The sequence below is a fragment of the Lutra lutra genome, chromosome 2, assembly GCF_902655055.1.
Source record: "Lutra lutra chromosome 2, mLutLut1.2, whole genome shotgun sequence".
NCBI classification, from domain to species: Eukaryota; Metazoa; Chordata; class Mammalia; order Carnivora; family Mustelidae; genus Lutra; species Lutra lutra.
Genome location: NC_062279.1, coordinates 104252490 through 104266956, shown reverse-complemented (window position 1 = coordinate 104266956; position 14467 = coordinate 104252490). Strand labels below are relative to the sequence as shown.

General features: G+C 38.3%; 1 protein-coding gene across 1 annotated transcript in view; it reads left to right on the top strand.

The window, feature by feature from the left end:
* Positions 1 to 13537, top strand: part of TACR3 (tachykinin receptor 3) — a 74286-nt gene extending 60749 nt beyond the window's left edge. Inside the window, exons 4-5 of the mRNA XM_047718124.1 lie at positions 10490 to 10686; positions 12447 to 13537. Coding sequence (XP_047574080.1) covers positions 10490 to 10686; positions 12447 to 12759 — 510 coding nt within the window. The 3' untranslated portion in view covers positions 12760 to 13537. The remainder of the gene's footprint in view (positions 1 to 10489; positions 10687 to 12446) is intronic.
* The last annotated feature ends 930 nt before the right edge of the window (positions 13538 to 14467 follow it).

Here is a 14467-nt window from a genome sequence, read left to right as displayed (position 1 = left end):
CATTGGGGAAGGTATGTGCTATGGTAAGTGCTGTGAAGTGTGTAAACCTGGCGATTCACAAACCTGTACCCCTGGGGCTAATAATACATTATATGTTAATAAAAAATAATTTTTTTTTTAAAAAGAACTATGCTAGGTTCTGGAGACACAAAAACAAATAATGCATATGCCCATATTTGGAAGGAAACAGAAACATGCTTGACTATAATATGCATCTGTGTTATAAGATGTAAGCATGATTTGCTAAATCTCATTAGGATCTAACAATACCTGCATGAAGAAATGAGGGAAGCTACTGAGATAGGTGAACTTGAGGTAACCTCCCAAAAGATGCATAGAGCATTTTACAGGGAAGGCTATCAGATCAGGGCATTCCAGAGTAATAAGCACATGCTAACCACATAGGTTTATTTCAAAGTAACTACAAATCAGGACAATAACATTATTTATAATCCATGCCTTCTTAGATTGTCACATATCATATAGAAAAATATGAATATTCAGTGGCTCATATCATTTTCTACCAGATTTAGCATAGTAAAGCATATTTTTAAGTATTCTAGATTTATGCTATTTCAAAAAGCAATTAAAGTATGTACACCTTCAAGACAAAGAGCCAACTGCAAAAGTATGTTAAACACTGGCTGACATACTATTTCAGACCACAATACATTAATAACAGCGTATTTTTAAAAGGACAGGTTATGTCAACATAGCGCAAGATATAAAATCTCTTGGCTGAGCAAATGATGTCAGCCTCGCCTTTATCACCTGGCCAGGCACATTCCTGAGATACCAGATCTCCCCCTGCCCCAGCTCCTGGAACAGAAAAGGAAGAGCTAACCCTAAATCATGTTGCCAGCAGCCAGAAGCTGATTGCAGCCGTTTGCTTTCTTTTTTTTTTTTTTTTTTTTTTTATTTATTTGTCAGAGAGAGAGTGAGAGAGAGCGAGCACAGGCAGACAGAATGGCAGGCAGAGGCAGAGGGAGAAGCAGGCTCCCCGCCAAGCAAGGAGCCCGATGTGGGACTCGATCCCAGGACGCTGGGATCATGACCTGAGCCGAAGGCAGCTGCTTAACCAACTGAGCCACCCAGGCGTCCCGCCGTTTGCTTTCTGATACTCACTTCCCCACAAAGGTAATTGAGGCAGAAATTCTCTTCACTCGGTCCCCTTCTGTGAATGTCAAAGGATCTTAAATCCTAACAGGAACTATTTATTTGGGACTAAAGTAATCCTTTTCAGCAGACCTGCTTTATGGCTACTAGGTGAAAAGAATATAGAAGATTGTCAAGAATTGGTACTTCTTGTCCATTTGTCTTTAAACATGCTCAGCATAAATGAAGTCTGTGGAAGTAAGAGGTGCCACATGAGCCCATAAAATATCTGAAGTACTGAGTCCCTATTTCATAGCTTTAATGCAGATAAATCTGTCCATATTCCCATAGCAATAGGTAAACCAGATTCCAACTTCAAGCTCCTAGCCCGCTCCACCATTCCAACTTCTTCTCTTGATCTTTGATCTTCCAGCTTTAGGACAAGATCTCATCTTACCTGAAGCTCAAATGGGCAATTCCTTGGCAAAAAAAAAAAAAAAAAAAAAAAAAAAAAAAGTTGTCTGACTATCCTTCACTTAGCCATTGCCTGAGCATGTTAAATGAGGAAAGAAGCCAGGGCTATTTCTAAAGGTCTTGAGAAAGAGAATCAGCCCTTAGCTGATGAAGAATTAAGAGACCCAGGAACTCTAGCTCTGAACCTGCCTTTGGGATCTGGAGGAAGCATCCCACCTTCTGAGTCTTAAGTCTCTCATCCATAAAATGGAGAAGCTATATAGTCATAGGTTTGTCATGAAGGTTAGAGAAGGTCATACACTGGCAAGTGTATTTGTTAATGATTACAAAAAACACTAAGCCTGTTACTAAAATCAAAAGGGAACACAACTCCACTGAGTCATCCATCAAGGTCACCTTCAAATGGGTCTGCTGACCTTGCCTCACCCAAAGGAAAATGTTGCTGTCAGTATGATTTTCCTTTGCTGAGTCTCAAAATGAGTGTTAGAACCACCAGGCTGGTGCTTGGAGTGCAGCACCTGGGGTGAACTCTGGATTCTGGAGCACAGAGTTTGTGGCACCAGAAACTAGCACAGGGCGTTAAGGAGGGAAAAGATAAGAGAATAGAAGCTTTGAAATGTGGGGTGAGATAAGCCAGGATAAGTTTGAAAACATTGCTGTACCTTCTAGAGCTTAGAAAGGAGACATTTAGGGGCGCCTGGGTGGCTCAGTGGGTTAAGCCTCTGCCTTCGGCTCAGGTCATGATCATAGGGTCCTGGAATCGAGCCCCACATCGGGCTCTCTGCTCGGCAGGGAGCCTGCTTCCTCCTCTCTCTCTCTGCCTGCCTCTCTGCCTACTTGTGATCTCTCTGTCAAATAAATAAATAAAAATCTTTGAAAAAAATTAAAAAAAAAAAGAAAGAAAGGAGATATTTAAAATGCAAAGTCAGGAATGGGCTCTTCACTGCACTCCAGTTAAAATGTAACAACCCAGGCCCTTTCCCTAAAAGCACAAATACTGATCAAAGAATTTCAAACTTTGGTCCCATTACCAGACCACTATCTTGTAGTCAACATGTTGCGAATTATATTCTTGTATCACATTTTTGTTGTTAATTTGCTAAACATACACTTTAACGTAATCCACATTTTTAAACCATACTCTTACATTCCTTCCCGTTCTAATAAAACAGAAGCCTCAAAAACAGGACTTTGTCCCAATAGTCACAATACGTGACAATTCCTTTTCAAAAACTTTTGTTAAAATTGCTCTTGATTATTTGGATACTCAGGAAATGCTGATAAATAAATCTACTTCTATTGTTTCTGTAAACCACAGAAATTGTTTTCTGGCTAGTTCCTATTTTAGTTTTCTTCATTTAACCTAAGAAGCCATAACAGCTCTGCTCCTTCAGAGGTGAATACCTCAGTGTAATAAGAAAGAAGGCTTTTGCCTTAATCAGAGACCACTCTTCTGTCTAAGCTCAAGTGACAGATTCAATTGGATTTTTGGACAGTAGAACAACCAAGAAAAATCTATCATCTTATTCAGCAAGCAAGGTTTCTATATGCAGTGTCATTATTTCCGCTACCAAGGAATTACCATGGAAAACAGTGCTCCTGAGAAAGACCATATATAACCTAAGAGAGGCTCATCTGATGCAAATGGAGATCCTAGTCTATTTCTGATATTGGTAAGTGCAATTCTACAGGTGATCCAAACCTCTCTGGAAGTCTCCATTTTCTGGGGCCCTGTAGAGTATTCTGCCTCCAAGTTTGCTGGCGTGAAGCCATATCATCTAGCGTTCTCAGCATTTCAAACATTGTTGCTGGCTTTTCAGGTTGCCATAACAAAATACAATAGACTGGTGGTTTAAGCAACAGACATTTATTTTTTCACTGTTTTGGAGGTGAGTCATCTGAGTGGAAGGTGTTGTCTGAGATGGCTTCCTCTGAGGCTTCTCTGCTTGGTGTGCAGATGACTGCAAACCTCTGTCTTGCATGGTCTTCCCTCTGTGTGTCAGTGTTCTAATCACTTTTTCTTTCAACAACACCAGTCATGCTGACTGAGGCCGCCTCCTAATGAACTCATTTTAACTTAATTATCTCTTTCAACCCCATATCTCCAAATCCAGTCTCATGCTGAGGTACTGGGGATTAAGACATCAGCATGAATTTTGAAGACTGACATCACCAAGATGACAAAATAAGACATCTCTTGTTATCTCTTTAATAACAATGTGGCATCCATCCAGAGGCAAAAGTGCTTTTGTGGATGCTGAAGGATCTAGATAGATCTGGTGCGGGCCAAGAAAGAGAAGAGTCATTTTGAGAAGGCAGGCCTGCATCCAGGAGGCTAAACATGTCCCAGCTATAGACCCAGAAACAGTTCTATATCCTGGAGGATTTGGCTCTCGCCTCATTTGGATTTCGTTCTTTCACCAGCACCAAGGTGAAGGAATTTGGGAGGAGTCCCACCCACCATGAGTCAGGTAATGGATATAGAGACCTCCATGCAGCTGTGGACCCTACCATGGCCTGTGAACCAACTGTAGTTCCTCTTTGCTCCAGTCCAGGAGCCCTGGAAAATACTGATTTAGATAATCATCCATGGACCAGAGAGCCATGTGGAAGTCCCGGAGTCTAGCAGAGAAGTTCTAGCACAACATTAGAGAAAAAAATGTCTAAGGCAGATGCCATGGAAAAGGTAACAGGAACAGCTTGACCACACCCACCTCACCTCTCCCTGAAAGTGACACAGCTCAGTGTCAAGAAGGTCTTTCTCAGGGGTGATTTCTCCCAAGGGGAAAAATGGAAGTAATTGAGTGAGTGAGTGAGTGAGTGAGTGAGTACTCACTGCCCCAGCTCTGCAGGGTGCTGCCAAAAAGATCCATTTCTCTCCCTCCAGTCAGAGAACTAAGTCATGAGCTGCTGAACTAGGAAGCAGGTGAGTGGCTGGAAAAATAGCAAGCAGGGTAGATGGAACCCAGCAGAGGGACTTGGATTCTACTACCAGTCATGGACTCTGCAGGAGGCCAGTCCACAAGGAGCTTGGGATGCCTCCCTGCAGGTCTCCTACTGGCCCAGTTATAAGACGAATACAGTCTGAGGATCTGACGTGAAGCATGGGGACTATAGTTAACTAGACTGGATTATATACTGGAAAGTTGCTAGTAAAATTTCAGTGTACTGGGGCGCCTGGGTGGCTCAGTGGGTTAAGCCACTGCCTTCGGCTCAGGTCATGATCTTGGGGTCCTGGGATCGAGCCCCGCATCAGGCTCTCTGCTCAGCAGGGAGCCTGCTTCCCTCTCACTCTCTCTGCCTGCCTCTCTGCCTACTTGTGATCTCTCTCTGTCAAATAAATAAATAAAAATCTTTTAAAAAAAATTTTCAGTGTACTTACCACACATGCACACAAACCAAAAACAGTAATTATGTGAAAGCTTATTGTGGTAATCACCTCACAAACCATACATGTATCAAGTTATCACACTGTACACATTAGATAACACTTATATCCCAAAAAAGCTAGAGATAAATAAATAAATAAATAAATAAGCAAGCAAACCTTGTAAACTTAACCAAAGAATGGGGGAACACAATTTGTTCCATAAGAAGCCTCCATACATTTTTATCTCCAACCATGATCCCATAACATCAGTCTTTACACATCTTGCTTTAATATACTTCCTTTTCTTAATTTCATCTCATCTTCCCTTTTGTGGGCTGCACTGCTTTCTTTCGTTTTAGATCTTTAGGCTTATGATGATAAGCCTAAAATCTTATGATGCTCTCAAAGTTTAAGTTTTCAATGGAAAAAATGAAAATGGAAAAAATGAAAACATAATAACATGTAAAGAAGGAGAGTCCAAATACAACACTACACACACACACACACACACACACACACACACACATGTTTTCCACACTTGAACCTACACACACACACACAGGTTATTCTCATTTGTTTGGGGTTGACATAACTTCTCACAGACATGACTCTACACTAACTTAACTACATTCTCACATTGTTTGGGGATGGCACCAGTGTCACATTTCTTGGATGACACTAACAGCGCACCTGTATTCTTTTTTTTTTTAATTTTTATTAATATATAATGTATTATTTGCCCCAGGAGTACAGGTCTGTGAATCGTCAGGCTTACACAATTCACAGCACTCACCATAGCACATACCCTCCCCAATGTCCATAACCCAACCACCTTATCCATACCCCCCAACCCAGCAACCCTCAGTTTGTTTTGTGAGATTAAGAGTCTTATGCTTTGTCTACCTCCCGATCTTGTTTCATTTTTTCCTTCCCTACCCCCCACAAGCCCCCGCCATGCCTCTCAAATTTCTCATATCAGAGAGATCATATGATAATTGTCTTTACAGCGCCTGTATTCTTATCTAATTCTAAAATCACTAGCAAAATTCAACTCGGCTTCTAGACCATGGTGCCTTTTTTTCCCACAACTGTTATTACTGGGTTCTTATTTTCTTTCTCAAAACTGAAATTTTTATGCTTACTGAATATAACTGCAACAGCAAAAGCTGAACCTAAATAGCCCATGAAATGGTACTTTTCCTTTTGACGCTTTCATTGAAATTTTTCCCATACCTACTTTGGAGAATATATATTTTAATTTGCTAATGTGTGGTTAAAATAAGCAGGTTTGCAATTTTGACTTAAAGAAATATAACGGTCCGTTTAAGAATGTTTGTGCAGACAAAAGGTGTGGTGAAGTGGTAGGGTGTGACCCATGGGACGGTCCTCCAGAACATACGTTCTGAGGGGTTCTAATCCAAACAAGAAGCTTCCTGTCACATGGCATTAAAAATTTACAGTTCATACATTTAGGAAGAATAAATCCTCTACTGAAGAATATAATCCTAGACATATTTTATGGTTGGCACTATTCCATTTCATTTCCTAGACTTACATTTTTTCTCTTTTATGACCTAAACCCCAAATCATCCCTCCTACACTAATTTAATATGAAAGATAAGAATAGCTATAGGCATTCCAGTCTAATCTGTACAGGATACAAAAATCAAAGATTTGTTTTTCCCTTTGATACACAAAGAAAAGGTGCCCAAAGCTTATTTTCACTTACCAGGTCATGCATTTCAATCCTATCTATGTGCGTAAAGTGGATCCTTAACTACTAAAAACAGGCAGTAGAACTGTAGGAACTACATCACTTGTCGCATCTCCCTTCTTTCCCCTGCTCGTAAGTGTCTGTGCCAAGGACAGTGGGCAGCCACGACTGTTCTTGTTGCCATGGAAAATGGAAAATAAATCCCATTGCCTCAGAAGTGGGACATAGCTCAGATTTATGAAATACCCAACATCAATCGATCGTTTCTATCAAGTTGTAACACATGGTGAAAGATTTGAATTGTCTCTACCCGGTTTCTTACCTTGCCTAAAAATTTCAGGATTTTCAGGAAGGCTACCAAACTGAACACCTTTCCTGATTAGTATTTATATGCTAGTGCCATCGTCCAGCCATCAGACTCAGGCGAGCTGCTCATGGTATTTGCACATCTATCATTGGTCAAGGTTTGTGCTTCAAAGTGCTGTTTTGCTTTTGACACTTGACAAAGCAATGCAATTTCTTCCACCGAAAGTCCCGCTTTTGCATTTACATTACAGCTGGAGTCCCGAAAGTTTGATATCGTTAATAATTCCACAAGATTGTGTGAGGAGAGACTGAAGCTAACAGTTAAAACGTATTTTATAGAAATAAGTGAAGTGTATTATAACCATGTAGAAGATCTTTTCGTTTAGAGTCCTTTTGATTTTTCCTTATTTTCAAATCTTTTAGGGTCTTGTAGGGTCTCTAAGATTTTTCCTTATTTTCAAATAAGTTTCTAAATGTTTTATAACAAGGTCAATAAGGCCCTATATCCATGAATTAGAAGTTATCTGAAATTTCCATTCCAGAGGCATTTTCATTTAATTTAATTTTCCACATCCACTTTAATTTTTCCACAGTATGGACTTCTTCCACATTGATGGTTGGAAGACAATTAAAAGATTCTAACAGCCTTTGTAGGTCTTTAATTACTATTGTTGGAAAACAACTTCATGCACAGGGAGTTTGTGGTCAGCCTGCCAAAAAAAGCATTCCAAGAAGCTCTTATGCATATTTGCTGATACCATATTTAACAGAGTAGCCTGTACCATGTTCACACTGATATAGACTTTTTTTTGCCCTTAACATTAATTCAGAATAAAATTTAATGCGTTCATGCACCTAAAATATTGATTATATCATTTGTACACTCATACTCTTTTAAATGTGTTTGCCTAGAAAAATGAAAGAGCAATAAAATATTAAGCTCATTTTATACATTTTATACATACATGCCTATTTTAAACCAGCTATTTTAAACTTGGAGGACAAATGATACCAGTAATTAATGACCAAGTAAAATCAAAGACATCGCTTCACCCCCTATATGACTCTTAGTTTCTTTTTTTTTTCACTTTCATGTATTTATTTTAAAAAATTTCTGAGCACCAATTATGTATGAAATCCAATCTATGTGCCTGAATCCATCAGGAAAAAAAAAAGCAAGCAGAAAATTCTTGCTCTTTTATATTCCAACATGAGGAGACAGAAAGTAAAGAACAAACATAACAAACTGAAAATAAAGAATGGACAGACTGCGGTCTTACATGGGTTGGTCAGAAGGGAGTCACAGAGAAAGTAACAGCTGTGCAAAGGGGAGAAGAGCATGAGGGTGGTACCCCGTGGGAATAACTGGGGGAACCAGTGTTCTGGAGGGCAAATAATTGGGGGCAGGAGCTTACCTGTCATGTTTAAGAAGTAGTATGATGTTCATATAGTCGAAATTAGAAGGCAGTAGTAGAACTTATTTTGTTCAGTCTTCTGTCCCTGGGCTAGTTACCAGGCACTGAATCATTCTTGCTTATAATAAGCTAGTAAGTTCTCATAATTATTATTTCAATTTCATACACATGTGTTTATATTCACCACATTTCCATGTATTTTTTATTTACATTGTTTTCATTATATTGTAAGCTTCTTCAGGATAAGAGATGGGTCCTTTACTCATTATTTTCCTCTATTCTGTTTTCTAGACCCAAGAGACATTCAATAAATGTTATTAATGTAAGTAGGAAGAAAAAAGACTTATGAATCTTAGTTTTAAAACTCCATCCTTGTTTCATGAATCACAGTGGTCAAATCTTTTGGTCTTTGCCTCAGTTTCCTAAAGCACAATTGAAAACCAGCTAATCAGTTGTTAAATACATGAAGCATTGTATAAATGTGAATTATAATAAAATGTGGTTCTTATTTACCTTCCACAAATATATAAATAAGAAATCAGAGAGATAAATGCAGAAATCTGAATACAGCTTTTCAGGGAAAAAAATCAGTTTAAAGAGCATTGAGAAAAAAAATGCTTTTGGTGGTATGGCCACTGATAACATTCTATGAGCTATTGACCTAGATCTTCAGCTCTAATGAAGCTTAGTACTAGTTACCTGGACAGTACTGTGATCGGGCTCTTGGGAAAGCTTTGTCTTCCACACTGATCCACTTCATGCTTTGCCTTGTTCTAGAATCATGTCTCTCCTGACTCTTAACCTTGCCAACTTTTCATCTGAATCCCTAACTTGCAGTGAAACAATGGGTCCAGTCCATAAATATCATATTTTCTTAGTTCTAAGATGCTTCATAAATCACTGATGTCAGGACTCTCTCTGATTTCTGGGCTGATCTGACTAGGGATAATCTCCCAAATTCTTTTATTTAACATATATCATTCTAAATATTTTACTCTTTCCAAATTGCCAAAAGAAGTATGGACAAATTTAGCGGGCAGATTGCTAGTGAAAAATATTAAATAAGGTCATCATTTTATTATTATCTCCTTTTCCACACAAAGCCAAGATGCTTTGAGTCTACCTTTCTTATAGTCACAGACAATGGACAGATTTTATTTCATTTAGGGACACATAAAATATCCTCCCGTCCAATGTACTATTTTAAATTATACATTGTCATTCATTATTCATTAATTCCATATCTAATTATTTATCTTCAGCTATATGCTTCCGATTGTGCTAGATGCTGAGAATATTAAGATAATCAAGACATTCTCTCTGCCATTTAGGAAGTTAAGGCCCAGTGGTGGAGAAATAAATGTTGATAGGTTACTTTGGCCAGGGGTCTCTAGAATATTTTGTTTCGAAGGTGTGGAAACCAAGGAAACAATCCGTGCTTACCAAATTCATAAGACCTAATGTATAAAACAGTTGGTTGTCTATTTATAAATTTAAAGTTAATGATATTTCCTCAGACTAATGTGAATATTCATACTCACTGTCCTGAGAAACCTTCCCCAACACCAGATTATAAGAGAAACCAAGTTGACATTCAAAAGGTTCCCTCATGAGCATGGTATTAGAGTAAAGAAATCTGAATAGTCTTAACTATATAGTCAGGCTATAGTAAATATGGAGGAACCAGCCCAGCCCTTACAGCCTAAATTACCCATACCATGGCTTAACAGTCGGTTTCTCTAGATATATCTCTGCTATTTTACTGTTCAGGCTAGCACAGCCAAACCTTGCTCTTCTCTCCCCTAAGCTCTTTGGATTCTTCTAAACACTCCTTTTCTTCAGGCCAATTAATATATATTTGTTTCTGTTTGAGTTAGTGTCATCCATTCACTTGGGTTAAATAAGAAGGAATGGTGACATCAGCATAGCTTTCTTGAGACTTATCTAAGGCAGCTGTCCCTAGCTTACCTCCCACTTTTTTAATACTAATCCTCAGGCATGCTATGTATTTAGCTATATTGGCAGAAAAATATAATTTCAGTAAGCTACTGCAACAAATATATTTAATGACTTTTAAATTTTCCAAAATTGACCTCTTTCCTTCTTTCTTTTTAGGTTGTAAAAATGATGATAATTGTTGTGGTGACATTTGCCATCTGCTGGCTGCCTTATCATATTTACTTCATCCTCACTGCAGTCTATCAACAGCTAAATAGGTGGAAATACATCCAGCAGGTCTACCTGGCCAGCTTTTGGCTGGCAATGAGCTCGACCATGTACAACCCCATCATCTACTGCTGTCTGAATAAAAGGTAGAAACGAAATTATCAAACCCAAGTTTCTTGTCCCTCCTGGCTTAGCTGAAAGCATATGATGTTGTTCCAGCTTCTTGGTGCAAATTAAAAATGTCAAAAAGAAGGAAAATTTTAAAAATTCACTGAAGGGAGTACAAAGCTTGATTTTTTTCCTAGACTCCAACCTACTTTATGAAATATACCACCTTAAAAATTACACCCTCAAAACAGTGAACTTAGAAGTTCTAACTGGGAAATTTTTATATGGCCTAAATTCTCCCTCCAAACCCTTCCAAATTTTGTCTGCACAAAAAGAAAAAAAATTCCATCATGATTGAAGGAGGTGAGTTGAATATGTGCTCGAGTCCTCAGAGAAATGAAGACACTTCATAGAAATATACAGATAATTTTTTTAAGATGGGGAGAGAGGATGACATATGTGAGTCTCTATTAATAAGGATGTCTTGTAAACAGACTTCAAAATAGAAGGTGTTGCTGTGAGGGTTATAGAATCAGTAAGGCAAGGAGAATTCCAATCCTTCTGCCCTTTCTGCCTATATAATGAGGTCAGTGAGAAAGACAGAGGGCAGTATCCATGGAAATGGGTAGTGAGGAAATTGAAGTGGTCAGGGCAAAGCTACTTTTACAGTAAAGTTTTTAAAAGGTAGTATTTATAGCCAAATTTAAGACTGGAAAGGAAGGTAAAATGTTGTTTCCAGATAAAAACACCTTGGTTGTATGTAAAAACACACGGAGGGGCAGGGGTAAAGTTCCTGACTGATGATTCCCTAAAAAAACAATGTGTTCTGAGCACAACTAGAAACAGAACTTCATGTGAGTAACTGTGAGCCAAATCCTAAACTCTCTTTGCAGTTGGGCCTCCATTATACTGTCCCTTCACTTTGTTAAACACTTAATTCTTCCTCTTTTTTTTCATTAATTGCATAAGCCATGTATCAATTCAAGCCACCCCACAAGCAGTACATCTGGGGTTTTTTGTTGTTTTTTTTTTGTTTGTTTGTTTGTTTTTTGTTTTTTAAAAACAGAGCTTGCACTTTGAAGGCAGTACATCTGTTTTTAATCAACTTCACTTAATGGTTTACAAAACAAAGGATTGTGTGCTTTCATATATCATTAGATAAAAACCTTCAAGATTAGTAATTAATTCTAACATTAAATGGGACTTTAATGTAAAAATGTGTAATCATTTCTGAAAGAAGCTATTTTGAAATATGTCATTTTTTTAAAGATTTTATTTATTATTTATTTGACAGACAGAGATCACAAGTAGGCAGAGAGGCAGGCAGAGAGAGAGGAGGAAGCAGGCTCCCTGCTGAGCAGAGAGCCCAATGTGGGGCTCGATCCCAGGACCCTGGGATCATGACCTGAGCCGAAGGCAGAGGCTTTAACCCACTGAGCCACCCAGGTGCCCCTGAAATATGTCATTTTTAAGTGCCTTAACTGCCAAGCCTAATTCAATTAACACTTCTGCAAACATATAAAATGACTGAAGAAATGTACACTGTTTCTTTGGCATAAGGATTACCTGATGCCGTGCTTTCAGTCTTCGATGACTTGCTTCTCATTGATAAGACATTAAAATTCAAACAAGAAAACTTGAAGGACTAGTACCAATACTGTGGCATACATTTTAAGAGTTTGGCAAATTCAAAGCTTGATTTTGTTTAATTGCCAGAAGTAGGGCTTTCTGTGACAGTTGAAGGGAATTTCCACTTGTAAACGTGATATTTTTCTTTCTGTGGCCTGCTTCTCTTCAGATTTCGAGCTGGCTTCAAAAGAGCCTTCCGCTGGTGTCCTTTCATTGAGGTTTCTAGCTATGAGGAGCTGGAACTCAAGACCACCAGGTTTCTCCCCACTCGGCAAAGCAGCCTGTACACGGTGACCAGGATGGAGTCCATGACAGTGGAGTTTGAGCCCAGTGAGGCAGACAACACCAAATCCAGCCGGAAGAAAAGAGCCACTCCCAGAGATCCGAGCTTCAGTGGTTGCTCCCGCAGGAATTCCAAATCTGCCTCCACCACGTCAAGTTTCATAAATTCGCCCTATACCTCTGTGGATGAACATTCCTAAATTCATTTCATAAACAGGCAGATTATAAAATTTAGGCCTTATTCTCCTGTTTAGAAGTCCTGTCCTACCTACTCTCTGGAAACAGAGGGCAATTTTGGGCAGCCGGGCTTCAACTGAGGACGGTAGAATAGAAATGTAACAAAGACACTATTAAGATATTTGACCCCTCAAAAATTAAATGAGCCATCCATTTATTCTTTGAAAACTCTAAATTATTACATCAACAAACTAAAAATAGATTTGAAATATCCTTCTAAAGTTTTACTCATTTAAAAATTGCAATTATATATTTACGACACAAAGTAACATATGATTTTTCCAAGAGATTAAAAAGCTTTAAAAATAAAATGTTGTGAGTGAACAAAAACAAAATCTATATAAATGAAACATTTTCATCAATAGCTATAAAACAGGAAAAAAAAATGACTCATCTTCCCACTAGAATGAAGGAAAATCGCCTCGAAGAATAGGAATTAGTGAAATTTTGCTCAAATGAACTCACTTTGTAGAATGAAAAATTTTAAAGATTTAAAGATTTTTCTCCATGAAATGTAATTGGAAAGGAAATCTAATAAAATTATTAGACAGCTGTACATGTCATTCTCTTTATTATTTTCTCTGACAAAATGGCTTCAAAAGAAAAAAAAATAATCCTTTACTTTTTGACCTTTATATAAAGTACCAAGCTAAGAAATAGTCCAAGTTAGGACTACTTTGTCCTTAAAAGGACAAAGCAAACTCCTATGATCCTCTTTACTTTATTTTTTTTATAATCATTTTTTAATTTTTTTTCAGCATAACAGTATTCATTGTTTTTGTACCACACCCAGTGCTCCATGCAATCCGTGCCCTCTCTAATACCCACCACCTTGTTCCCCCAACCTCCCACCCCCCCACCTCTTCAAACCCTTCAGATTGTATTTCAGAGTCCACAGTCTCTCATTGTTCACCTCCCCTTCCAATTTCCCCCAACTCCCTTCTCCTAACTCCCCATGTCCTCCATGCTATTTGTTATGTTCCACAAATAAGTGAAACCATATGATAACTGACACTCTCTGCTTGACTTATTTCATTCAGCATAATCTCTTCCAGTCCCATCCATGTTGCTACAAAAGTTGGGTATTCATCCTTTCTGATGGAGGCATAATACTCCATAGTGTATATGGACCACATCTTCCTTATCCATTCGTCCGTTGAAGGGCATCTTGGTTCTTTCATAAATATTTTTCAAAAATTTTAGAAAACAGGCAGATTATAAAACATTAAAGATGCCTTCTAATGAAGAAGGAAAGAATCCCATTTGTCTCTGAAACTGGCTACCAACTTTTAGGCAAGAATTAAAGATAGACATTCATAATTATGATGGCAGACAGGAACACCCACCAGCTCCAAAGGAAGAAGTGCTTCTCCCCATAAGTCAAGGAAAAAGCTTAAGAAGGACATCGACTTTATCAATTTTACAGTGTCCTTCTCCTGTCCTCTCCCTCCATTGGAAATAAGAGTAAAGACTAGGGGAAAGTATCAGAAAATAGACTCAAATGCAAATCCTTGGAAAATAAGTCAGTGTACACCCATATGTACAAATAAACATGTGTAGAAAGGTGAATCAACTGTTGGCATAGAAAGTAGAACAAGAGTTTGGATATATGTGAACTAATACCATGCAAACAAGAGTATAATTTACACCTTTCCACAGAGAGCTTTCCTT